The 27,669-nt window shown below is 51.2% G+C and overlaps 1 protein-coding gene across 1 annotated transcript in view; it reads left to right on the top strand.

The window, feature by feature from the left end:
* Positions 1-290: 290 nt before the first annotated feature.
* GRIK3 (glutamate ionotropic receptor kainate type subunit 3) overlaps positions 291-27,669 on the top strand; it is a 117,213-nt gene continuing 89,834 nt past the window's right edge. Inside the window, exon 1 of the mRNA XM_054802275.1 lies at positions 291-664. Within this exon, the coding sequence (XP_054658250.1) occupies positions 550-664 (115 nt within the window). The 5' untranslated portion in view covers positions 291-549. The remainder of the gene's footprint in view (positions 665-27,669) is intronic.

Here is a 27,669-nt window from a genome sequence, read left to right as displayed (position 1 = left end):
GGTACCCCCGCTGCCGCCCCCCGCCCCGCGGTCCCCGCCGAGGGTCCCCGGCCGCCTCCTGCCCCGCGCCCACCGAGCCGGCCCTGCCCTCGCCCCGGGGGAGCGGGCGGGTGCCAGCGTGTCGGTGTGTGTCGGGGGGGGGGGGGGGGTGTGAGTGTGCGTGCGTGTGAGTGTGTGCACGCTCCACTCCGGGGCTTTGCGCGAGCCGCGCGCATCAGTGGTAGGAGGGGACAGAGCCGCTCCTCCGGGCGCACCGGCAGCCCCGGCTCCGCAGGTGCCGCCCGACCGGCACCGGCACCGCACGGCACGGCACGGCTGGGCTCGGCGTGGCACGGCTCGGCTCGGTACGGAGCGGAACGGAGCGGAACGGCTCGGCTCGGCACGGAGCGGCTGCCGCGGGACGGGCCGGCGCGGCCGCACTAAGATGTGCCATGAGCGGTCCGGCCTCGGCGCCGACCGGCCGCTCCGCCTGAGCCCCGGGCAGCAGCCGCCCGCTCCCCCGCTGCCCCTGGGGCCGTAGGGCCGCGCCGGCCCGCGCCCTCCCCAACGATGCCCCATCTCTGGCCGGCTCTCCGCGGCGTGCTCTGGGAATACTGGGCAGCGCTCCTGGTCGGCGGCTTCTGGGGCCAGTGCTCGCACGGGATGCCGCATGTCATCCGGATAGGTAAGGCCGCCTCTCCCCGCGGGGACGGGCCGGTAGCGGCGGGGCGAAGTTCGGGGCGCGGTGCCGGGGCGGGGGGATGCGCTGCCCGGTGCCGGGCAGGACGCTGCCGGCGGGCGCGGAGCGGTGCCGGGCGCGGTGCCGGAGGGGCTGTGTCCCGGCACGGAGCGGTGCCGCGCCGCTGCCAAGGGGGGGGGGGAGCGCGCCCGGTGCGAGCAGCCGCCCTGGGCACGGCGCAATCGGGGTGCTGGGCACGGAGCAAAGAGGAGAGCAGCGATGTTCTGCCCCCGGAGAGGAAGGATGCTGAGCCCCCGGAGAGGGGAGATGCTCTGCTCCTGGAGAGGGGGGAGGCTGTGCTGCTACGAGGAGGGCTGCCCGGTGCGAGGAGGGCTGCCACCTCCCTGGAGAAGGGGATGCTCTGCCCCCGGAGAGGGGGGCTGCTGCACCAGTGCGAGGAGCGGTGCTGTGCCTGGTGCGAGGAGCGGTGCTGTGCCCGGTGGTAGGAGGGGGGCTGTGCCAGTGCAAGGAGCGGTGCTGTGCCACTGCGAGGAGGGGTGCTGTGCCCGGTGCTAGGAGGGGTGCTGTGCCACTGCGAGGAGAGGCGTTGAGCCTGCTGCAATGGGGGTGCTGTGCAGAGGTGCTTTGATCTCGGGCCAGAGGTGCCCAGTACAAGGGACAGGCAGTCCGGGGGGGCCTGCAGCACCGAGCCCCGCTGCCTGGAGGATGCCTGTGGGCTGGCTATGCCGCAGCCGCTGCTGAGGGCCAGGCGTGTTTCAGTGAATTGCTGAGGTTCTGGGGAAAATTAATTTTTAATAATGTTACATAAAGTAATTGCACAGATAACAGCTTGGGAAAGAGTCAACGATCTTTCTTTTTCTAATTAAACGAGATACTTGTTTTAAGCATGTCATGTAAAGAACGGTGCTGATTTCCCGTTACATCCCATGTACTTTGCCATCGGTACGCATTCCCAGGGATTTGCTATCTGCCCAGTAAAAATTATAAGGATAGGTTTACCTGTGTTTTCAGGGACCAAATTCTAACCCAGAGAAACTAGCGAAAACTGAGTACATCTGTGAATATTTTAAAGTGGAAAAATGGGTCTTGTTTATCCCAGTGCAACTACACAGCAGCAACGTGAAAGCCAGTAAGAGAAAAATGCTAGTCCTGAGAGACAGCCGCTTTCTGAAGTGAAACACTGTCACCTCCAGCACGGTTTCAAGCGACTGCATGGCCCAGATCGTCTCATGGACAGGGGCTTAATTCCTGCAGGGTGAACAACTGCTCTCCCCTGGACTTCTGTGAACAAGGCGCTCCAGGCAGACATGGTCCTGTGCACGTTGTAGTGCCAGAAATGTTGGTGGAAAAGGTTAACGGACCTGCCTCTGCGGCCTGGGCCCTGGCGGCTGCTGAACTTTTACTTGAGCCAAGCTGCTTGGTATGCTCAGCCACAGCCTGCAACAGCTGGAAATGTTTTGTGCAACAGAAACCCACTCCCAGGAAAGCTCCCGCCGCCGCTGACGGGGCACGCCGGGCTTTGCCAGTCCCACCACGCAAGAAGGGAGGAGGCATCCCGCTGAGCTGTGGCAGAGCCCCCCCCCATCACCAGCCTGTCCCCACCAAGTGCCGCAGCGGCATTTCTCTTCCCACGGGTCCCAGGGCACGGATCCCCGTCGGGATGGTAAGCCGTGTGCCCCGGGGATCCTGCCGCAGCTGGGAGCGCTGGGCTTGGAGCTCATCCTGCTTTTGGCTTGGCAGCAGCGGGCCTGATTCTCGGTGGCCAGACCCGGCGTGCTGCCAGGCTGGTGCTCCGGAGGCAGCGTGCAAGGGGCTGCTGCTGCTGCGCAAGCAGACACTCGCAGGGGAACGGCCTGAAGTCGCTAGGGCGGGGGGTGCCGAGACCTCTGGAATAGCAACGTGGCTCACGGGAGACATTCAGGCCCAGGAGTACCCCTGTGGCTCTGCGGAGATGTTCAGCCGCAAGTCCAGGTGCCTCAGTTGTCCTGAAAATGGATTTTCTAGACAGGGATCAAAGCAAACGCACAAAAGGACAGAGGAGCTTTCACCCTGGAAACTGCTGCCAGCCCTGCACCGACATCGCGCGGCTTTGCTGTAGCTCTGCTCCCCTTCGCCCGGAGCTCCCCGGCTCAGGAGTGGGGGACACTCGTGCTGGGCTGGTGCAAACGCAGCGAGGTGGCGTGCAGGCAGGCAGGCAGCAGGCAGGCAGCAGGCAGGGCTGCCTGCTGCGGGAGCACTGCTGCGCACCGTGCCTTCCGCAGGAACGGCCTTGCTTTAATTGCTGAGAAATACCCTAATGTTCAGCACCTCATTTAGCCTTTTTCTTGATCAGTAAAATAAGAAACTTAAAGATCAGAAAAAGGCTTTAAACGGGGCTACAGGGAGATCTGTGTTTACCTTCGCTCTCAGCTAAAACTGGCATAATTTTGACCTCTTTTTCAGCCCGCTGGAAGATTGCAGCTTTTTCCCCCTGCATTAATTTGTGCAAAGCTGCCCTGGCTTTCAAGTAATTCTTTTAATTATTAGGCTATGCCAAGAAGTGGAGAACACTTAAATAAGTATTGGTTTAGAACTGAAAATCAAACCAGAGAGAAAACAGGTAACTTTTCAAAGCTTTCTTTTCCTATAAAGCTGACTATTAAAACAAATACAGGAAGAGATATCTAAGAAAAGGAAGGAAAAGCCAAAAGTGCTCTTTCTCTCACGAGTAAAATATAAATATTTAATCTACACATCTAAACATATTCTATACATATACGCGTACAAAGACAATCTGTGCCTCGTTGCTGGATTTTTTTTATTAAGTAGGAGTTTGTATCTGAAGCTTATTCAACAGCTGTTCAATTATTATGCAATCTGTTAAATATTTGAAAATGCTGTATCAGAAAACACCATCTAGATGTGCTGCACGCTCAAGGTGCTCAATTCAGCTCCGAGTTATTCTGGTATAAAGACAGATAACCGTAACGGTGTGAGTGGAGTTACTCTGTGTTTACACCACTGTGACTGAGAGTAGTCTGCGATGCTGCCAGCCCTGACTGCGGATGAGATCAGTGAGATTATACCTGTTATTAAGTGCTGCACTGAGCAGCTGAGTATTTGCAATATCATGCCCCTCATATAGTAAAAGCAGTGAGCGCAAGATGATTAAGTTACCGTAGATAGCCTATTTATCTAACCTTTCTCTTAGATTAAAAAGCAGTGGTAGCACCCCTTCAAAGTGACAGACGAGAGCTTGGTGCCATTTTGTAGAGCCTGATGGCACCGGCCCTAACAAAGCAAGGCGGGATGAAGGGAAACGGTGTCACACGTGGAGCCCGAAGGACTGGCATTTCATAGCAGACCGGTTCCAATCGCCGTGCTTTGCTGAAGCATCATCAGAAATTACTCAGAGTTATTATTTTGATGGATGATGTGTTAGCAAGATATACGTGCAGATCAGATGGATGCCAACGGTTTGAGATTAATAAATAATTGCAAAAAATAGACCACAGGAGCCGTCAATCCATTTTTAGCACTTGCATTTGTTGATTAGTGGGTTTGTTTCTTTTCAAGTGCTGCTGAGGAGGTGACACCAAAACCGCGCAGCCCCGCTGCCATCGTTTCCCTCGGCCACCCCTGCTCCCGCAAGGACAGGCAGGGTCCCCCAACCCTCCCGGCTCTGGGGTCCCCCCAAACCCCAGCTGCGTGCTCGCCTTGCCCTTCCTCTGCAGGAGAAGCGCGCTGTGCCTGGGAGGGACTTCATTTTGCTTTCTGCATTTTAAAAGGAATCACCTTCACCTCTGGGTTCTTGCTCTTGTTTTGTTCGGGTTTTTTTTGTACTGAGGTTATATTCCCGCTGATATTTGTGGCAATAATTATACCTCGAGCATGTCTGAAAGTCCCACTCTTGTATCACTGAAGTCACTGTGAACAGGATCAGGCTCCAGCTAAGCTTTTAAACAAACAGTCCTGCATGGAGGAATTTATCGGATTTTATTTCTTGTAGTCTCTTTCTAAGCTGTGTTTGCGTAGAGAAGGGGTCAGGGCATCGATTGTTTGTATGATTTGCAAGTAACACAGAAAAGACAATCAAATTGGATTGGAGTCTGTATGGAAAAAAATCATTGATTATTTTATATAAATACATAGAAAACAAATTCTGTGGATAATTATCCTCCTCTGTGTGACTGGCTTTTCTGAGGCTTATTATGCCTGTCTGGAATTTTATTTTGAAATCACCTTCCCACACTCTGCAAACGAAGTTGTATTTTTAAAAATAAAAGGCAAACCCAGGCTTTTCCAGGCTGCAAAAGGCAGCGCCACAGGGCTGGGAGCTGCATGGCTGGGGTGTACGTGGATGCGGGAGAGGGAATCCTCAGAACGGCGGGTCGAGTGGTGTTCAGTTCAGCTCCCGCTTGATGGCCGGTGTCCTTCGGGGAGGGCTGGCAGGACGGCCCAGCCCCGCTCCCTCGCTGGGGCTCCTGCATCCCACGGCACGGGCTGCGAGAGGGGCTGGAGCCCCACCTGCACACGCTGCCCACGGCTGGGGGGTTCTCACCCAGAAAACGGGGCGCACGCTGGCCAAGACTCGCCGGTTTACCCTTTTCCTCTGACAGGGCTGCAGGGCGTGTTTGCCCGCTGCCCGAGCTCCCAGCTGCCTTGGCTGTGCTCGCCGGGCACGGTGAGGATGCGGCGGCAGAGCCGAGCCGGCCTGAGCCCCCGCCTGCGCTCTGGGGGTCAGCAAAGCAACGAGAAATTTCTCTCCGTGGCTGGTGAGGCGATGAAACGTGGCAGGGTAGGAGCAGAAATTGAACTAAGATCGATACGTTTCCCCCTCCTTGAAGCAAAGAGCTTCAGAGATGCAGCTTCACAGCTCCTGAGACCAGCCCGCAGGCTCAGAAAACGTTAATTGGGGGGAATCTTCCCTGCGGGCAGCCTGACTGCCCCCCCCCCCGCCGTGTGCTCCCCAGTCTGGCGTGGAAGCACGCAGAAAGCAGAGCTGGGTTTCCCCTGGCCGGGAGCGGGCTGGGATGGAGCCCTGTGTGCTGCGGGTGTGAATCCTCGACGGTGTCTCACGCGGGTGCCCCAGCTGAGGATCTGGCCACCGAACCTCCCGGGGCCCAGCACGCTGATGGGCTGCTTCAGGATTCTGCCTTCTGCACGTTCACTGTTGCAAGTAAAGTGCTTTGTTTTGTTTTGTTTTGTTTTTCCTGTTTTTAAATCACTCCATTGCCTTTGTGGCTTCTCCTGCATTTCCATGTGTATTTCTGTGGCCACGCACCCACTGCTCAAGCATTTAATGGTTGATAAAGTTATTTCAGGTCACGAGAGGCTTTGTGTGTCAGATAACGTATTCTAGTAATTTCAGCAGGATATAAGGGTGACAGTGTAAATTGTTTGGTGGTAAATTAATTCTGAATACATTTGAATAACAATGTTACCTCTTTATCACAGAATAGTCTAATTATTTGATCTTGGCATCCTCTTGAGAACTTCATACAGGAAATTAAGATCAAACCACAAACCAGAAAAAAATAGACCCTCATTCATCACAGGGGCAGGAGTACCGCCAAAATAAACAGACCTACTTAGTGCCGGGCTGCTTCCTCAGAGCAGGCACGTTCCCCCGACCGCGTGCACCAGCATGTCAACATCCCTCATGGGCTGAAAGTCAGCAGATCCACGCAGCACTTGGGTGGTGAAGGAGCTTTGCGTGGTCTCTGGCTGCGCGGAGAGAGGTGGTTGCTCTGCCCCGTGCCTGGCACCTGCCTCTGCACGGGGGGGACACGCGCCTGTGCAACGAAAGCTGCTTGCTCCTGCCACGCTGCCTCGTTCGGTTTTATCACCAGCAGGTGCAAATGCATTGCCACCGCTTCAAATTTAATTTCTCCGTCTCTGGATGTTTTTATTGCTGAAACTTAAACGGAGGTTGATATTATGAAAAGATTTCTGTAAAGTCACGTGCAGAACAATACTAAAAGTAATTCAATCTCCAGCAAAGTTGGGTCTCTCTCGTCCTGATAAATGAAGCGCTCCTTTGGTGCAGATCAGCACTTTCACTAAATTAGCGATCCTAACCGAAATGCAGCTTTCCTTCTCTCGCCTGCTGCCAGTGCGGTGCCCGACGTCAGTCCAGGGCTGGCAGCTCAGCAGAGGGCACTGTGCCTCACGCCTCGCACCCTGCCTGGGTGTTCCTGGCCACCTTCAGCTCCTGAACGCTATCAGGAAAGTGTTGCATTAGCTATCAGCCCTGATTTCCAAGCATTTGCATGGAGTAGCTCTGCCAGAATAGCTCCGATGCCGGAGTCTCTCACGGAGACACACTATCAAATAAAACCCGACACTGCACAGTCTGTTTGTAGCAAGCATTAAGCCTCATAATCCAACGTATTGCGTTTCTCCACCAGTTACGCTGTGCAATCTCCTTTCCCTCGTTTTGGCTAGAGGTTTAATGCGATGCCGTCCAGACTGCTTTTTTGCCTTTGCATACGTAGAAGACAGGCTGGTGGAAGTCTCTGGGTAAGGCAGATAACGAGTTGAAAGCACCGGCACTCAACGGGCGAGGGGGGAGAGAGGCAAATGTTGGAGAGGAGCTGAGGGCTGAACGCGAGGATAAAAACTGCGCTATGGCGATGCTGCCACAGGGAATAGATGTGAAATGAGCAGTGCTGATTGTCTTAAAGCCACGAGAATTGAAGTTGCTGTGGCTGCAGACGTTGCTGTTTGCGGTGACTGCACGGGGGATCCCGACGCCCCACTGGTGAACACTGTGGGCTTCTGTGCCCCTTGCAGACTCAAGCTGCGTGTTTCTGGCAGGGATTGTCTCGGTTTGGGCTGACGTAGAGGGGATTCAGATGTGATGGGGCTTCACACGTTACTACTGGTGTTTGTTAACAGTAAAAACAGGGATAATGTGCTGGTATTTATGACTCATAATAAAGCCTAAAACAGATGCAGGTCCTTAGCACAAGCAAGAGCTCTTAAAGCAGGTGGACGGCTCAGTTCACTGCTTTGTCTTTGCTCCAGCACCAGCTTTTCTCGGTGGCTGCCTCTGTTAACCCCTTTAGCTCTCGCCTCCTGCGCCCCCCCTTACTGTGCTGCCCCGCAGGGAACCTTCCTCTGACGTTACAGCTTCGTTTCTCAGGTTTGCACTACGAGACGCTCGCCATGTCGAGCGTTACCTGAGCGTTCGGCAGCATCAGTCCTTGTGCTTTAAATCTGCAGCAAGACATTGTGCATGAATACACAAATATGGACGCGACTGCTCCGTTATCTCTGGGAGGGAAGGTAACCAGGAAAATGCCGTTCGGTTGCAAACAGCGCTGAGGAGAGCCGTGGGGTCCCCGTGTGTCAGAGGTAATCCCCGCTGCTGCTCTGAACTTCCCCCTGCGCACCCCAAATTGTTCAGCCTCTGCAGCAGTGTAAATAAGGAGAGGAAAGCAAACACTGGCCATCGGCGACAAAAGGCCACCTTGCTGCATCTGTATTATTTAATATTTTAACCCAGGGACCTGGTCGGACTTTGGGGTTTATTGCTGTGCCCCAGCCAACAACCAGCACCCCTCCGTGAGGGGTCAAATGCCTAGAGTAAAATCAGAATCGGGAAGTAGTAAGGGAGCAACCGGTGCATTCAGCATTACCTCCTTGGGCTCGGGACACTCAGGAAAGCGTCGTGACCTGGAAAACAGCAGGAAGGACTGGGCTTCAAAGGACTTGGACTGTGCGGGCATGGCCCCGGTGTGATCTTGGCCAGGCTCGCACCTCTCCATCGCCACAGCTGCACCACGTCTGAGGGCAGCGCTGCGGTGTGCAGCATTACTGCAGGTCACCCTTCTCTGGCTGTCACAATACAGATGATTTGTTGCTCACAGTTTGGGGCGATAGCAAACACCTCAGTGCTTTCAGGTTTTAAACAGCAAGCTGGGCTGTGCTAATTCACCTGGGACAGTTTTTCTCCACCGTGTCTAATGCAGAAGACCCACCAGTTATTTCACTTTATGAGGCTGTTTTCAGTCACTATGCACTGCTGGTAAATACTCCGGCAGGGAACCCATCGTGCTGAGGATGCAGGAAAGGAGGAAGGCAGAGGGATCTCGGGAAGCCGGACAGCCCGGCGGGGCAGAGGAGCGCGCTGTGTAGCCTCAGGTAAGGAGGCACCAGCACTGGAAGAGAGGTTTCCGTGGTGATCACAGAGCTTAAAGTAAGGACATGAAGAGGATGCTGTGGGAGTGGTGGAATAAATCTGCCACAATGCTTAATAGTGCAAAAGGAGAAGAGGAGGAAATAGGAAAGACAAGATTTCTGGCTTCTAGATTAGAAGTCCCTAAAGGGGGAGACCGTGCAGTCTGGCATCAGGAGGAGAGAGAATGCACAGTAACTACTTGAAAAGTCATTCTAGTGAGGCACAGGGTGCTGCACGATGGTGATAAACTAAGGATCTGAGCACAGGAGATTTTGGGAATGGGGCTGTGGTTTTCAGCTGTAATTTGTTCCTGCTTGTGCCCTTTGGATTTGCAGGTAAAGGCTCTCCCAGGCAGCTTGAAAGATGCTGTAACACATTTTGTCAGCTGCTTGAGCAAGAGCATGACTTTGGTATGAGATGGCTCACTTGGGTATCGCACAGCAGGAGCAAATGGAGCCCTCTGCCTGCCTCCCTGCCTGCCTCCCTGCCTGCCTCCCTGCCAGTCTCCCTGCCTGCCTCCCTGCCTGCCTCCCTGCCTGCCTCCCTGCCTGCCTCCCTGCCAGCCTCCCTGCCAGCCTCCCTGCCAGCCTCCCTGCCTGCCTCCCTGCCTGCCTCCCCAGGCAAGCCCACAGCCAGGCAGTGGGAAGGTGCTCCCATACCTTGCACCGGAGACCAGCGCTGCTGGTGAAGGTCTGGAGAGGCACCGGTTGGTGCTGGGCTCAGGCCTCAGCCCTGCCAGGAACCGACGCACCAAAGGTTCACCCGCCTGCACAAAAAAACCCCAGTTCATGTTTTTTTTTTTCTTTGAAGTACAGCCTGACCTTCTTACTCAAGTCACGCTAGGTCTAAAGAGTACACCAAAATAAGGAGTACTTGCACCTTGGATTAGGAGTTCAGTCAGTGTAGTTACTGAGTCAGAAAAACATCCCTGTTCAGGAAAGTTTTTAAGCAGGGATATAAACCAGCTAATATCAAGGGAATGAACCAAAAACTTAAAAATTACATAAATGTTCAGATGGCTTCTTGAATTTGGGCCTTGCGCTTTGCTCATCACTCTGGAAACGGGGCACCCAGGGATCCCCACTAAGGGGTATCCAGATTCCCAGGTACTACAGCACTAAGCGCATTACGAGGCTTTTGAGGCTGATTGATTTAAATTAGCCTTCCATCCTTGACATCTGCAAACAGTAGCTTCAGGAGCATTCATTAGTGCCACTGCAGCAGCTCGGGTTGTACCGGTGGTTCGTATGTCCAATAAGGAATGGGAAGAGGCCATTGACTGCTCTTACGTAGGCCACTGGATACTCATTAGCTGGTAATGACATTTGATTGCTACAGCATGTCCTTTGGTCAAATTGGGGACTTAGAGGTGAACAGACCAGCTCTTTCAACTCACCGATACCCAGGTGAATAGGAACATAAGCCGTTCTTAAAATAACAGAGCTGCTACTGCAAAATCCAAATTCGGTATCAGATGTGGAAGTATGGTGAGAGAACCAGCGTTCCCGTGGGCGGCTTTCCCCCACTTCGATGGAGAGATGGCTGTCATCTTTAACTTATCTCCCAGGATGAAACAGTAAATAAAATCTGGTATAACCCACAAATTTAGCTGAGTTATGGCTGTCTATTGGGACTGAAGTGTTAGACTTGTTGGTTAGTTTTGCAGTGAATTCAAAGCACTCAGCAGTAAGTCACAGCAGTAATTTTAAATTCCACCCCCTCGAGACACCGCGCCTGCCTGGGCGCACGGGCGGAGGGGATTTTTCCCTGGCTGCAGCAGAAGTTGCGTGTTAGAAATAGGGCTGGGTTTGTTATGAATGGACCAAATGGCCTCGTGCTTAGCAGAGGATCTGAGAACAGCTTTTCGCAGGAAGGACAGACCCAGGCTTTGCTTTGGGAGCCGCGCGCACCACACCTGCCCCTCCAGCTTTGCTCTGGGTACGGAGCTGCGCCGCTGCGCGGGTGCTCCTCGGGGTTGCGCCGCGAACGTGACACGGCGTCTGCCAGAAGGGAGCTGCTCTGCCGGGAAGTTGGCCTTTAAGTCATCAGCGAAGAATAATGTGTGTGTCTGTACGGCTACGGTGTCTGGGAGTTTGAAAAAAAGATGGCTGTTCTCATTGCCGTATAAATAAAGGTTTTCTTTAAACCGACCAGGTGCTGCTCAGTCTGACTTGCTCTGATTCATGCCTCACTGGAGGGGAATTACTAATCTCCCATATTCTGCACAAGGGTGGCTGGTATATATTTTCTAGTAAAAATTAGAGCAGATCAAGACCGTTGCCTAACGCTTTCTATAACCATTTGCATTTTTATATACACGGAAAGAGTTCTGACAGTGTAACAGGACTGCTGCTGTTCGGGTGACATCGGACCGCAGCACGGGCAACGACAGGGTCTGGATCCTCCGTGTTGGAGAAGGGAAGAGGAACTATCCTTGACGAGCGCAGCATCAGCTCCCCTCTCATTGCCATCTTTGCCTTCGACTTTCCAGCGCAGGCAGCAGAGTTTCTTGGGCAAGAAGGCAGCTCCCAGAGAACTCATGTATTAGCCTTCCGGGCAGCGTCAGACCTGTAGGACACTTGGCAAATGACATCTTGCAGCAGTTTTCAATCACTGCCAACACATGACTTGGAGCAGTTGCTCTGTTTTCTGTGTTGAGAGTCACAGGAACATTATGGCACCAGGATGTGACCAGGAGAATTTTTAGCAATAACTCAGCTCGGCAATATCATAGTCATAACTTGCAGGAATATTTGTATTCTCTCTTCCAGATTCTTGTTACAGGAAGTTTATCACAGACCATTTCAAACGCTTTTCCCCAGAGAAAGCATCCAGCCATTAGGTTTTTCCTTTCTAAAGCATGTCTGTTAGCTTAGCTTTTGCTGTTATTTATTAATACTGCTATAAGGCATTTCAATGACACGCTTTGCCTGCGTTTTTCAAAAAACTACTTCACGTAGTTCCTGCTCCTTTCCTTGGGCAGCAGAAGTGAGCTTGCTATCGAGAAAGAATCGTGAGACAAACCTTCTAACACCAGGCCCAGAAAACCTGCTGGCCAGAGCTCCAGAGGTACCCAGAGGTGGATGGTTTCTCTGAATCCTAGATATTCCATTTTTCATTTAGATTTTCCTTTGTTCTTCCTTTTTTGCTCCGATTCTTGTGACGCTCTTGCTCCCTCTGCTTTGCTCTCGCTCCAGACGCCGTAGCTCGGGTGCCTGCTGAGGCTGGGGGTGCACGGGCACGTTCCTCCTCCGCATGCCGGTGGTGCGGGGCGCTCCCCGTTCCTGAGCTCACGGCGGGCTGCAGTCACACTTCGTTCAGCAGGCTGTGAATCGGAGCCTCCGTGCAGCCTCCCCTCTGCTGCGGCAGTCTGGGGCACTTTCTTTTTCTCCGGTGATCTTCTGCGGCTCCCCCAGCCATGGGCAGCATCGCAGCTGAGGGTGCAAGCACTGGCCCCAGGGCTCTGCCGGTCACCCTGCCCGCTGGCCCCGGGGCTCTGCCGGTCACCCTGCCCGCTGGCAGCACGGGGCTCTGCCGGTCACCCTGCCCGCTGGCAGCCAGGCGAGGAAGGTTCACTCACTTCCTCGAGAGCTTTGGGAGGGAAAAACTGTCACTTGGCACTGCAGAACTCCGAGACGTTGTTCCTTCATTGGATGTGCAGCAAAAGGTACACAGTGATTAACCTTAAAAGTATAAGCTTTCTCTTTGCCTGCGCGAGACAGATTTATAATATTTTCTCTTTCTTTTTTAACACCGGGTTCTTAGTGCAGACAGTGATTTATTGAATAATCAATTTCCTTATCTATGTAATACATTAGAGTGATCCATCAATGCCAGATAATCAATCCAGCTTGTGATTTTAAGTGTATAAGAGTGTATGTATGTGTACTTGTATATATATTTTCCTCCTGTATCGTTGTCAGGCCAAATAACGTCTCCCTTTCCGTGCTCCTTTTTCAGTGACTTTTGTTTATGGTGTGTAAAAGAAAATCACGACATTATATTACACCTTGTAAGTTTTACGGTACTTGAGAGGTTTATGCGGTATGAATGTAAAGGGCAATGCAATAATGCAAAGGGCAGTGAGACATTTTTAAGCACAGAAGGATACACACGGAGCTGCAGAGATAAATCTGGGTGGATAATCATCCCACAGTGTCTCTCCTATTTATGAGAGAAAAAGACATTCACTGCAAATCATGCTTCAGGTCACTTTTGCCCTGGTCTCTGGCTCTGCTTTGCATTACAGGCTGCTTAAATTGTTCTTAATCTAATTTGGGATCTCTGCCCTGGTCCGCTGCCTGTGCTGCTGTGCCCAGCGGAGGTGGGCTCACCCCTGGTGAAGGACGATGAAATTCCCCATCACTTACGTGGTACGTTGGTCTTGTCCAGTTCAAGGACTTGAGTAAACGGAAGATCGTTTGGCTGTCCTCTGTGAGTTAGGAAAGGGTTGATCTAGAGAATTAACCACGGCAGGAAGCAAGAGCAATCGAAATGACGAAGCCTGAAGCTTATGGATAGTTTAGGTGAGGAAGAAGAGCCTGGGTCCAAAGTCTCCCCGCAGTTTGGGTGTTTGCTGCTGGAGCCTGCTCAGGTTGAGCTGGGCAGAAAACTGCCCCTGAGAACGGGTGCTACAGCCGTGCAGCCTTCTCACACGTGAATATTCAGAATTCAGCATTTGTAATTAGCAGTAGAACTGGAGACAAAATGTCATTACTTTTTGAGGTCAAGTTAAGTTTTATGCATAGGTCACTGTTCCATGCGCTTCATTCAAAATCCAATTTGGTTTGTGGGCTTACGATGGCAGAAACACTGATGATTATGCTATCTCCACATGTTCAGTACTTTCTGTTGCAGGGAAAGATTTTGCCTTAATGACTTTCAGTTTTAACTGTCTGGCACTGAGACAGGATTTTCCTGATTTGAACCATCTCATCAGAAGTTGAAAACTTAACTGGAGACTGGAAGTGTCGAGATGTGGCAAAGTGCCGCGGAGTTCCCAAGGTGCCGAAGCAGGCTGATGGCCGGCGTCCTGCTTCCCACCCGCGGCAACGGCAGCTTTCCCACTTTTAAAGCCCGCGCTCGGCAGCTCAAAGCAGAGTTTGCAAACCCAGGGGCAGGCCCCTCTTTTGGCAGAACGTCCCTGGGATGAGAGGAGGGGAGAAGCCGCAGGAAAATCCTCGGAATCCTTGTCCCTCCCCTCCGGAGACCAGTTCTGCAGAACCAGCAACTTCATCGGAGCTCGCTGCAGAGACCTGCACCTCCCACCGCTCCAGATGCCATCACGGCTCAATTTTTTTGCAGTAGTGCTGTAACCATTTTAAGCTGAAACAGGGACCTGTAAAAAGGAGGTTCTGGGTTTAAATTTCTGGTCTATAAAATCTTAAAGATCTGTTTTTCCTTTATAGGGAAAGAAAAACCATTTTCTTCCTCATTTTATGCACTTTTCTTCTTAGGAATTTTTATTTCTGCAAGATGAGTTTTTGTCATCTTTACTTAGAAGAAATTCAAAATGAGTCCTTGGACGTTTAGCTTCAGGCTGATACCTAGGCTTGGCTCATAATATTTGAATGGAAATAAGATCTTTAGTTTCTTTTCCTATTTATCTACATCTTGGGGAAAGGGTTACCCAGAAAGTGTGTTGCAAGATCCTAGATGAAGCCAGTAACATTTTTTTAAAATGTAGAGCTTGTCTTTGCACAGATTATCAACTTCACTTAAGATTAAAGTTATAAATAAGTGTTGAATAGAAACGATCCTCTGCTCTTCTAGCAGCCACTGTCAAGCCCAGTGGTGTGTTTCAGTAGGCAAGACTGACTTTGTATACGTGCCCATCTATTTAGAAACTGATAAGTAAAATGATAGTTATATACATATTTGCTTAATTTGCTTATACATTAATGTGGTGGTGATTATTTGAGGAAAAACATGAAATATTTTCTTGTCTGCAGTGTAACTTTATACGTTAAGTGTGGCAATTTCAGTTGCTGGATCCATTTCTTCCAATTAGAGGCAGAGCAATGGCATACTAAAATCTGAAACCCAGCCTGATTTGCATATCCTTATCTTTACATTATGAATTCACATTTAGGTTTAGTACTTTTTGGAGGCAATTCTAACCTAATTAACTCTCACTCTCTTACTCCAAGAATCCCCCCAGACACTGAGTGAAGCAACAACTCAACCACTCACACGAGCCACATGAAAACCCCACGGTCCTTGTTCGGGGTTTAACCTTGGCAGAGGTGACGTGCCACTTTTAGTCTAGCCTAAATAATCCCCTCGGTCCCCTCGCATTGCAGCTCCCCCCACGCTATCTTCATTTCGGATGCTGAACTCCACTCTTCTCCCTCTGGCCTCAAAAGTGGAGGGAAGAAATTAATAGAGTTTAAATCTTGGACAAGCTGTGCTTTCTCCTATTTTAAGAAAAAAATTGCATTCACAGGCTTCCTCAGCAGCTGGTTGGGATTTTCACTTATTGCCAGTGCTTGGAAACAAAACGCTCAATATGTTCCTTGTTTCCTCAAGATCCTGCGAGGTGCCACCAGCCTGGGTGACAGCCCTGAGCGCGCCGCACGGACTGCACCTGGCCCCACTCAGGTGCCTTTACCTGGGAGTTTTTCCCCAACCTGGTGACCATCTATATTTAGTTCTGGCCCAGGAGCCTGACCTATATTTTTTGACTGCATTATTAAGGTCATTCTATGTGGTTACATGACTCTTTGTGCTTTGTGAGTGTTTGTGGGGAAACCTATTTCCATATGAATTATGAAAGTTTATGCCAACAGGACTGTAATTCGTAAATTGTTATGACAGCAGCATTTTGAAAGAAAACACAGAGAAACCAGGGTAATAAAACTTGCCATTAAGGGAGTGGACTTGTGAGTCCTGGAAAGAATTCTTGTCCAAGGATTATTTATGATCATTACAAACCAAAATGTGTTTTTGCATTTTTATTGCTAGCAAATTACTTGTAAACCCACTAGGGAGCTAATGATTTTTCCTTTGTGGCCATGCTATTTCGTTTTGGTTTTTTATATATACGTTTTTGCAACCAGTTAAGCCATCACTTTTGATTTATAATAACAATAATTATTTCTAAATTGCCTGGACGTTAAAGGGTTAACCATCCTTGGATTTCAGCTGACAAAAACTACATGACAGTGATGGATTTCAAAGGGAGAATGGCTGGCGATGCCTGGGCAGGTTTTCCTCTGGATTGCTTTAATGGTTCTAACTACCTCTAATGGGGAGCACAGATTATTTATGTTCTTCAGTAGCTTCTCATTAATTTTACAGTGCACTTGGTTGAAGATTCCCGATTTCTCGCCTTCTTCATTAGTGTTACCTGTGTAACAGTGCAGAGTAATGGGAGTGACTGACTTCAGACAGGAGCATTCCAATTCAGATTCCTTCACAGGAGGACAAGAGGAGTATGAAGCTCTGGGCAGCTCCAAGGAGAAGGTGGGAGCAGGGGCAAGATTTCAGAGACTTTCCAATCTCCCGACCGGCGCGGCCAGCACAGGTCTGCGGGGACTCGGTGCCCTGAGCAGCCGGCTCTGCGCATCCCGGCACCGCCTGCTCCCTGCTCCGGTCGCCCACAGCCGGTCGCTGGTGCTAAAAAGTGTGCTGGACGCACCCCTGCCCGTACGGCTGCTCCCCTGCCCATCGCGCGCGGTGGCTTTTCCAGCCCAGCACTAGCGAAGGTCTCTGTGCACACAGCCTCTGGTGCAGCCGCCGCTGCTCCCCGCCGCAGGAAGGCTGCGCTCGGAGGTGCCTCCGCTTCACCTCCTCTCCTCCAAACACCCAGGCGCTCGCTCTCTGCCGCGGGTGCAGGTTTACAGAACAGCAGCAGTTTACCCAGTGACTCCTCAGGATACGCTGATCGTTCAATGGGAGAACACCACGGCTGCAGAGAGCAGCAGGAAGCTCAAGATCAACCTTAATATGAAGGCTGAGTCCTAAATTATTCACTGCCATGGTTACCGGGGTGCCTACACCTGATGTTTCTGATGTGCCGTCTTGGAAAGACCCTCGTGGTGCAGCGTAGCGGGAGCTGCCTGCCCGGGATCCAAGCTTGGTGGCAGGGCAGCTACTGGTGTCCCTCCTGGAGCCCTGTACCCCGACCTGGAACTCCCTGGACACGAGTTGCAAACGCATGGAAACGTTCGTTAGATTTTGGGGATCGTGGGACATTTGTATGTTCATTGCCAATGTCAGTGACAAAACCAGCATTGGACTAATTGCATTTTTGATCGCAATATAGCAATTTGTTAGAGCTGCATTTCCTTTACAGATTTTCAAAGCCCTATTTTTAGAAAAGTATTTTTTGATCTTTCGTTAGCTCCTGTTCTGCTCTGTTACAGACTCCCCGCGTGGCTTTGAACAAATGACTTTGCTCTTCTGTGCCTTAATTCTGTACTTGTAAAATAGAGCTAAGCGCACTCCCCGCATCTCTGGGCTATTGTAACGGTGAGGGTTTTAAAGACTGCGACAGGCGGACGCAAATAGCTGAGACTGCCGCACCAAGGCAGGGTCTTTGAGGCAGAGCAAATGGGTAGGAGCAGGCAGAACCCTATTAAACTAGTGAAATACTGAGATTACAACCCGGGACACTCTGACTGGAGTCATTCTGAAAAAAAAAGAGTATCCTAAATATGCTTAACTGCTTATTTAATGTAGATTTAAAAAGTTATTTATTGAAATTTAACAACTGTTTACTCAATATGGGACTGTAAAGCCTTAAAAACATACTCTTAATAATCCCTTGGTATTTAACTAATGTACAATAGTGTGTGCTATTACATCCCAATTAAATCCCTATTTGAGACACTTAATTAAAAAGGAGGCTATAATAAGCTCCCAATCACTCGGCTCCCCAGCCAGATCCATACGACCAAGGATTCTGCGCGTCAGTCGGTGCCAAGCGCGTGCCGGAGCAGAGGCGCCTGTGGCACGGGGCTGTTTCTGCTGGGGGTCCCCTCGGGGCTGGGGGAGGGACGGGGTGCTGCCGCCTGGCAAGTCGGTGGCCCTGCGGTGCGCTCGGGCCTCGGGGTGGCTCCTTCCCCGGACAGGACGGCTTCGATCCTGGGGCACGGCAGAGCCGAGGTGCTGCGGGAGAGAGGTCGGGCCACGGATGCCAGAGCTCTCCAGGCACTGGAACGCTCGCTGGGGTCCACTCAGGTCAAGGATGCTCTTCAGAAGCAGCAGCCCCAACAGCAGCTTTGGCTTTATCGCAGCCACGGGAAACAGCAGGAGACAGCACCCGCTTTGCGGCCCCTTTTGGCCAGAGGTCCTTGTATGAAGGAGCGATCTTGGAAGGTGCACCCAAGGCAAAAATATTGTGTGACGTTTATGGGAACCTCGGAAATCCCGCGCTGCTGCCTCCCTGCTGGGTGTCTGAACAGCGCTCTGCCCCGCTCTCTTCTGCAGTTGGGAATCAGAAAACTGGCACACAGTGCCGTGCCTGTATCGTTCTCCTGCCCTGTGCCAGGCTTTCACGGGCAGGCTGCATCAGAGAGAGCCCTCAGGACATCCGTATGAAGACAGCTGCTTGCCATCCAGCCAAGTGACTTCTCTCTGCCTCTCTTTAAAAGAAAAAATAATCCAAGCCCCCTTTAATTCAAGCATGTTTGAAATAGGAAGTGACAATAGCTTTGTGCTAGCTCCACAGCATGATGTGACGTTAATTTAAGTGATTTTTTTTGGTTTTAATTATCAGCCTGAGATTCAAAACTGAGGAATACGGGGACCCCGTGAGGCATGCTTGACTTTCAAGGATGGAGTTTGTTTATTCAAGTGCTTAAATATAGCTCTTAATTGTGTGGTTGATACTACAGTACAGTGCAAAAAAAAAAAAAAAAAGGCAGGATAAGAGATTGTCATCCAGGAGCCTCAGGTCAGGTCCCAGCTCTGACAGAGACCCTGCGTAGCCCTAGGCAAAATACTTAAGGAAAATACTGTTCCCATTTTGCATAGGGTGGGCAGGATGTGAGCGAGAAAATGATGCTACTGAGCTCCATGGAAAGACTTCAGTGGGCCTTGGGTCACCCGCCGACGGTCCCTGTTTCTTCATACGCCTGTCCTTTCTTTGCAGCCCCCGAGGTAAGGGCTGCCTGCGCCTGCCTGCACCTGCCTGCACCTGCCTGCACCTGCCTGCGCCTGCCTGCGCCCAGCGGAGACCCCTGGGCAGCACTGTGACAGCAACAAATGGCACGGGAGGAAAAAAAGACACTTTCCCCCGTCTTTTTGTGTAAAGAGCTGCCCTTTGGTGTGTAACTACCCTCCGCCCCAAATCCAAATGCTTCCAGGGCCTGGGGGGCTCGCAGGCTCACGTGCGGCATCGCGAGGGTCCTCGCCCCATCCTTCACCTGCTGCGGTGAAGTTGCGCTGGAGTAAGAGAGGAGAGGTGGGGACAAAGGGGTTCCGAAAGCAGCGCCAGGACACCTCCGCTCGCCGGGCCACCGCCCAGGCCCTCGCTGGGTGGCTTGGAGCAGCAGCTCAGGGCCAGTGAACCACAGAGCAAAGCAGGGGATTTACAGCCGCCGTGTCATTTCTCCTAGAGAGAACTGATGCCCTTGTTTCCTTTTGTAGGCAGATAAAATAAGTACAGAGAGATCTGTGATGTGGCACCTCTTTGGATTTTGCAGAGGATTTCGAGGCAAGCCATGGTTTATGAGCAGCCCATTAACACGGTGCATACTGTGTCTCATAAAAAAATCCCATTTTCCCCATTTCAGCTCTACAGTTGTATTTCATTTGCAGCCTAAATCTAATAAGAGGATGAGCGGAGGTTTTGGCAGGGAACCGTCCCTGTGCTGGAATGCTGAGGCAGCCGCATCCCGCGGTGCGGCTGAGCGGACGCAGGAGGGAGATGAGAGCAACCTGCGCTCCCTCCCAGGGCGGCCCCGCTCCGCGGCGATGGAGAAGTCCGTTCTCTGGGTGGGAGAGAAAAGACGCTTCAAAGTGAAAAGGAAACATGAACATCCACTCTTTTTTTTTTTTTTTTCTTTCTTCTGTTGTTCCAGCTCCTTTAAAATAATGTTTAGATTTCATGTACTGCTAATTACATACACTGGTGTTGTGTGGTATGTAATGCCAGGCAGTGATGGATGCTCTATAATCTTATATAAGAGAGAGCACATTTATTTTCTAAGGCTAACTGCACACAATCTGTTATTGTATAATGCTGAATACTTTGAGGGTTGGTGCCTTTCAGTGTTGAGCATAAAAGCCAGGCCTCCCCGACAATAACCTTCATTAATCAGGCTTCCCTAGTCTGCAAGCATCGGAGACCACGATGTCTTCTTTGTACGTCAAAGCTTGCTGGGATTACACTTTGAAAAGCCTCCCACCGATCTTCCATTCTTTCATTTTTCTTTATTTGGTTTAAATGGGAAAATATCCTCCTAGTACAGCTACCACAATTTTAGCTGGGTCTCCGCACTTTTCTTTTAAACTAATAGACAGCTTAAAGGGGGGAGGGAAAAGCAGCTGCAACTTGCTGGGAGAGGAGCGAACTTCACTTAAAGAGGATTCAGCTTCTTTTGTTTTTCACAAGAGCTGTTGAGTGTTCGGAGCTTTAAAAAATACGGCCACTTATTCAGGCTCTGAAACGTAGGTCTAGCGGAGAGGTGTTCGGAAGGCTTTCGAGGGATTCAGAAGCAGGAGTGAAGGTCACCCCGAGCTCTGCTAGCTGGCGTGCCCTGCCACGCTTCACAGCTCCTGCAGGAACCGCAATTTTGGTGCTTCAGCTCAGGTTTTCATAGCTGTCTGGAGTTTCAGATACATCCCAACTCCCTCACTCCTGGGAGCGGGTGAGAACGGTGGGGAAGAGCGAGCGTAACCGAGTGCCCGGAGAACGATGCTTTAGTGGCCAGGCTGAGAAACTGGCTCTGAGGAGACCTGGAGTGTGTCCCCAGGGACGCAGCCTCGGCCAGGGCAGCTCCCCCGTGTTTCCCGGGCAGCTTTGGCGGGGACGTGCGTGCAGCGCGCGGACTCTGCCAACGCAGCACAGCTAAGCCATTGCTGCCAGCAGGTTTCCCAGGTTTCTAGGGGTAGGAGAGGCTAACGTTTCACGGCGTTCCTTGGGGAGAAGGGCTTGCCACAGTAATTTAAAGCACTTTGGAAAAAACCAAGACAAACCAGAAATGCCAACCCGAGTCGGACTGCAGCTGAGCACCTTGGTCTTGAGCAGCGTGTAACCTTGGCCTTGTTCAAGCTGGGTTTTTCTCCTGGAGTCGGTCTCAGAGCTCCCTGCCTGTCCCTGAGGGGCAGTTTCTCAATGGAAAAATGACTCGTCCGAGCTGCCAGCCAAAATAAAACTAATTGTTAGATTGTGTCTGAGCAACTCCAAAAGTTGCTAGTAACAGCTATCTCGGGCCATTACAATCAACATAATTTTAGCTTTAATTGCTGAATACTGCTCTAGAAGGAACAGTTGCCTTCCTGCTCCGAGTCTGCACAGTCGCTCTCCCAGGTTTCCAGATGCAGTGAAAGTTTTTGGGTTGGTTTTTTTTTTTTTTTGCACTGTACGTTTCAAATGCTTCATTGTCAAACTGGTTAAAAGCCCTTATTTATAAAATGTGTGCGTCTCTTTCAGCTTAACTGAAAAGGCATTAAAATAACTGCAGCTGTGGAAAGAATAATTACAGCGAGATTTTGTCAAGGACTCTCTTGTCTGATGTTGCCATCTGTGACATGGTGAATGCAAAGATCATTTTAAACATAGGCAGTTAATGTAGAGAATAATTTGGGAGCTTTAGATATTTATGGTAAATTATTTAACTTTATTGTTTGGTTTTATGGCCTCATTATTCCATGTAGTAAGGATCTCTGCCTTTTGTGGTGTTCTGCACTTTGATTTTCACTTTGTGACAGAAAAGTACACTGCAGTAAAAGTAATACTTCACACGTTTCAGAAATGTTTCAAGGAGACATCATATTAATCAGATTATTTTCATGCTCTTCAATATCATCCTTGATGCCTTTTAAAAAAATCTTTAGAGAAAGATCTTGTTATTGACCAGGTGTTAATAGTCAGTCCTTCAAGCATGGGCAGTGACAGGGGCTTGTAAACACCACATTTTCGCATTAATTTTCTCCTGTCTCTTAGAATATTGTTTTCGAGACTCCCACTAAGAGGACATTGCTGCATTATTTCCTTCAACAACCCCCTAACTGCCAAATTAAGAACAGACTGTCGCGCTGGAAATGAGTAATTGGTTGCCAGAGACACAGAAAAAGGGGACTTGGCTTTGCTGATACTGGCTGCTCTGTAAACGGGGCTTACGCTGGAGCCGACTGTGCTTATTAATCAAACCGGGGCACGAGCAGCCCGTGGGGCCGGCCGGCTGCGGCACGGGGCAGCGGGTGCTGCCGCGCTCCCGGGGCTGCTCCGTCTCCTGCTGCTGCATGCGCCCGTCCTCCCTGGAATCGAGATGGGGCGGCAGCCGCCGTGCGAGCATTTCCCTCCTGACAGGTTGTAATTCCTTCACCTGGCTCTGAATGAGTTGGAGCAACTTTCTCCGAGGCGGTTGTCTCCAGGAGGAGGCTGAGATGGGGGTGAGGGTTACCCCAGGTACGGCGTCTGTTCCTCCCTATAGCTCCTGGCTATAAAACACCCGAACAGCTTGTAACGGGCAGTCTGGGGGATGGTTCTGCTGACAGAGGTTTGCTCCTTCTGGGAAACTTAATGGGGCTCCATCTGAAAAGCGCCTCACAGCACTTCCCTCGCTGGTGCTGCGCCGCACGTCCTTACCCTCACAGTGAAGCACAGCAAGTGCCTCCACCCGTCCTTCCCTGCTCCTGCAGCGCTTCCACAAGCCCAAGGATACCTGAGACAGCCCAGCAGAGGTATTTTGGCGGATGTGAACTTTTCAGAGGAATTGAGATCACCTTCCTGACAGCTGAAGGCCGCAGCTCCGTTGCGTGGCTGCGGTCCCTGGCAGCCACCTTTGCAGTGTGCAAAACGTAACTAGGAGGGGAAGAGAAACTGCCCGTTTGTTCTCGCAGAGGAGCCCTCCTCCCACCCGGCCTGCCCTCTGCGCACTGTGGCTGTGCGTGCCCTCTGCAGCTGCTCAACATCTGGATCTCTTTCTGACCTGCTAACGGGCTCTGTCTGTGCTAACGAGGAGAGCGCACGGCAGCCCGTCCACTCAGAAAGGCATCACCTTCTCCATCGGCCGCCGGCCTCGGCAGAGTGCCGGAGAGGGGGCACAGCCGCCCCAGCTCGGAGCTCTGCCCTGCACATAAACACTCGCCCCCGAGAGACGAGAGGTGCGCGGGTCTGGACACCATCCGAAGCGGTGCTGGGGGCGCAGGGGACGGCCAGGAGCACGCGGTGCTCAGCCGTGTTGCAACGAGAGTGCCAGAAACTCGGGCTTAGTGCAGCTACGGGGGCAGAGGCGGCAAATCCCGTAGCTGCGCGCTTACTACAAGGTGAACTAAATTGGGAACAAACGTGGGCTACGGACTGGTAGGGAAGAGACCAGGTAACATTCATTTCCCCACCTGTAATACAGCCCTGGGGCGATTCCCTGTTTGCCCTCAGCGACACAAGAAACCCTGAGGAGGTTCTGCCTGAGCCTCGCCTTCCGCTCACGCTGTAGAGGAGCCTTTGCCACGTTCGGCTCAGCCTTTGCCACGTTCGGCTCAGCCTTTGCCACATTTGGCTCAGCCTTTGCCACGTTCGGCTCAGCCTTTGCCACATTCAGCTCAGCCTTTCGCGTCCCAGTACCTAAATTAGACAGCGAGCTCCGTCCCTGTATGATTTGAGTACCCAGCTTTAGAGAGGCCAACTTGCAAACGTTTGCGAGCGCCTGAAGAAATATTTAAAGAACAGCATTTGCAAACCCGGGAAGTCAGGCACTGCCAGGTGTTCCTTTGTTTAAAGGAAAAGTGAGTTTGTGTACGCAGGTGTTTTGTGCTGTTTAGTAAATTTTGGTAATTTGTTTGTCGCTGGTAACTTGCATTGCGAAACAAAGCAGGTCTTGGCCAGCCGCTCCTCCCTCTGCGCCAGCGGGTAAATAAGCGTGGCTTTAAACGAGAACTCTCCCAGAGGCAGAGCAGTTACCCGCTCACATCCCGGTATTCTCTGTCTTCCTCAGCCACCTTCACCGCCCGTGCAGGGTGCAGCAGGCAGCCCGCTTTGCGTGTGTCACACACGAGACCGGGGTGGTGCTCCCCGCTCTCGGCTCCCCCTGCCACAGCCGGCCGGGTGCCTTCTCTGCCGGAGACCCCGCAGCCCCCGGGCGGTTCCGACAGCACCCGGAAAGGTGGCGGCACCCAGCTGCTCAGCTCTTTGGGAACAACGGAAGCAAACGGATTCAAGAGAATTGCGTGCAGCTGATAAAATAAGGGCAGTACTTGTGGACAAAGCGGACGTCACCACTAGTAATTTTTACCCTATTTTTTTTCTCCGAGCAGTGATGGTTTCTAAGCAGTAGCATGTAAGAGGGTGAGAATCCCACGTACAGCTCAGCCCCAGATGCAGAAAGAACCTGGTCCTGCAGTGCTCACCAGCCTGCAGCGCTGACTGCGCAGCAGGAGCAGAGAAACACCAGTGGGGATGGCAAACGCCGCAGCCCTGAGAGCCCCAGACGATGAGAGCAGAAGCATCATCTTTAGGATTCCTGGTTTCTGAAAGACTGGTTGGTTTAGTGATGGGAATGTAAAGGCCACAGAAATATCTCTATGCAGTGAAATGTACTCAGCACATAGGTATTTCTCCTGCTTGGCATCTTTCAGTGCAGGCAAGGCCAAAGACTTCACCTTTGTCAGCAGTTATTTTGATAGATGGACATGGAAGCCAGGAGCCAGCAATAACTCCCCAGTTTGAAAGGCTGTTTTCTGCAACCTCATAGTTTGTGTATATAAATGAAAAAAAATCTATGTCGTCTTTGCTTTGCCCACACGGAGGTGGAGCAAGAGCGCCCAGTGATGAACGCAGGCATTGCGTGGTGAAAGGGGCCGAGCCGACTCGCCCGATTCCTGTGTGCACCCAACAAGGGCAGAAATTTCTCCGCTCCCTCGTTTTCGCGTACTGAATTGAGGTTTGTTTACGGCCACTGTCTCAGCCCCTGCAGTGAAGATACCATTGACTTTTTTTGACACGATGCTGTTTAAAGATGTGTCTTATAGGAAAAGCCTTTCTCTGAAGATCCCGCAAGCCTGTCCCCATAGGTCTCTGCCAGCAGCATAGGCTCGCTCTGCCCATACGTTTCTTTCCTCTGTACATAAAGGCACAGATGGCCAATCCCTGGAGGCGGGCATGCGAAGATTGTGAAGGCACGTGTGTGTCTGGGTGTGCATTCAAATGCACACTTGTTTGAGAAAGAGCCCGAGCGTGCGCGTGGCTCTGAGCACTGCCCTCGCTGCTACCTCTGCAGGAAGAAGTAACAGAAATGCCAGACTTAGTGCTGGGGTTGGTGTTGACCCAGACAGCAATTTTCTAGCTCAGTACAACTACAGTGTAAAGGTGTATAAAGAGGTATTTGTGCATATAACAGCCAATACGTATCTGACAGCTGCAAAGCTCATTCACCGAGGTCTTTGGACTTGAAGACCAGATATTACAAAAAAGCTTTTGCTGTTCTATTCACAGCGGTGCACTGTGGCTGCACTGAGTCTGCCAACAAAGACACCGAAGATACTTAAGGATTTAAGATACTTTTACCTTCTTTTAGTATGACTTTGTAGCTGAAAACAACCGGAAATGGGGTAGTACGGTGGGATCAGACAGCTCTCAAATATGCATCAAAATACTGCCTGGCCAAAGCGCAAGCCCTACGCTACATCCATCTAAAACTGGGCTAATGGGAGCAGGGAAACGCAGGAGAACATCAGCTGCACCACCACTGCGCACGCGGTACGCACGCGCACGTTACGCTACGAACGGATGCGATCAGCAGTGCTGTACGGGCTCATACAGCGCTGGGACACAGGCGTGCCCGTAGCCGTGCCAGCTCTCCCCCACCACCTCTGCCTGCTGCACCCCCTCCACACACGGACCCCGGTTTTCCAACGCTACACCAGAGCCACGGAATCCACGCCAGCAGGAACTCGGGCTCGCTGGCCCAGTTACTAGCAAAAACAGGCAGGGAAAGACCCTGCGCTTGCTCAGAAGCTAAAAGTCCTCGTGCTCTTTGGTTTCTTTTCCTCTAGCTATCGTACTTGTTAACTCAAATTAACATTCATAATGCAAAATCTATTGGAACATGCCTTCCAGACTCACAGACATTTCTGTTATGGTCAGGATTAATCACAAGGGATAATTAGAGTATTAAATGAAATAATTATTACATCATGACTCTAATAACCGAATTCATGGATATTAGCTTCTGAGAAAAGACAAATATGGGAACCAGAGAAGTTCTGATGGATGCCTCTAGCTGCATTTGTCTTTCTTTGCATTTTTGATTAAAAATTCCCAAGTATCTGCCACACCGAGACAACTCACCTTAATTTAACAAGACTAGGTAGCTAACAAGCCACGGCGCTGATACTGAAACGGGCTGCTGCAGAAACACTCCACTACCGCTCATTGCTGCAGTAAGCCATGCATCTAGGAATCGGCCAGCGATGGAGACCACGCTACACCGAGACTGCCCCTGGACCAAAAAGCTGGAGGAGAAGGAAGAGGAGGAGGAGGAGGAGATGCTCTGACACCCCCAGGGGAAGGCAGGGCTGGCTGTAATGGTGGAGCTGGTGCATAGGCAGAGGGTTTGCTTGCGTGGCAAACACTGTGCTCCTGCTCTGCTCTCCCGTACACCACCTCCCTGCCAGCTCCGAAACGCTTGGCAGGTCCCACTGGAGGCCAGGTCCAAGCTGAGCCAGCTTGGCTCCACCGGACTCGGGCTCTGGCAGCATCTCGTGGCCCCAGGCGTTCCCTCCTCTGAGAAAGCGGAGATTCCCACCGCCTCCGAGGGGGCCATTATCTTATCTGACAGAGCCCTGTGTGCAGCCAGGCTTGGCCTGTCCTACCCAGCCGGTGCCCTCCAGGGCCGGCAGCGAAGGGCTGGGGCTCCTGTGCCCGACTGTCAGCGGCCTCCTTGGAGCCGAGAAGTTTTTTGCACCGCTAATGTATGCACAGTCTCTCTCCAATATTCTGTGTCGTGCTACGGGGGAATAAATGAATTCATTAAAGTATTATGCAATTGCAAATGTTTAAAAATACCGAGTATGTACATTTATGTAAGCCTACTTAACGGCGTATAGCAAAGTACTGCGAGTTGCCGGTACGTGGATCTGCACATGTTCTCAGGGAAGGGAATGCAACGCGCTGCTGGGAAAGCAAAGTCGGGTGCCAGTCGCTCTTCTGCACACACCTCTCAGCACAGGCAGTGCGTTAAAAATGCAATGGAATTTAACATACACGGACTAAGCAATTTCATCTTTTCAACAAGAGATATAAATTCTAGATAATAAATAAGGATTTTTATCATATCATTCCTCAGTGATTTAGAGTACAGCCAAATTTATATTCATATTGAATATTTCCTCTATCAGGCAACCAAAGAGAGTTCCTTCGATACCTGGAAGCAGTTCCTATGATCTGTGGCAGGAATCATCTCAGTGTGAACTATTAATATGCTATACTCCATATATAACCTAGTATCTCCATTTGTAGTCTACATATGCTAGTCGAAGTTTTAATATCACTCAGCTCCAAAAAAGAGATATAACTTACGGAGAGTTATACATCAGAGCATGCGTATAGCTGTAGTGGCTCCTATGGACATACAGTACTCTTTCCGTGCGCCATGCCGTAACGTTCATGCACGAGTTGGCTCAATGCAACAGCTGTCTATTTTGTATTTATGTGCCG

Source organism: Grus americana, chromosome 23 (genome assembly GCF_028858705.1).
Source record: "Grus americana isolate bGruAme1 chromosome 23, bGruAme1.mat, whole genome shotgun sequence".
Classification (NCBI taxonomy): domain Eukaryota; kingdom Metazoa; phylum Chordata; class Aves; order Gruiformes; family Gruidae; genus Grus; species Grus americana.
The sequence above is the reverse complement of the archived record's forward strand: the minus strand, read 5'-3'. Positions and strand labels throughout refer to the sequence as shown.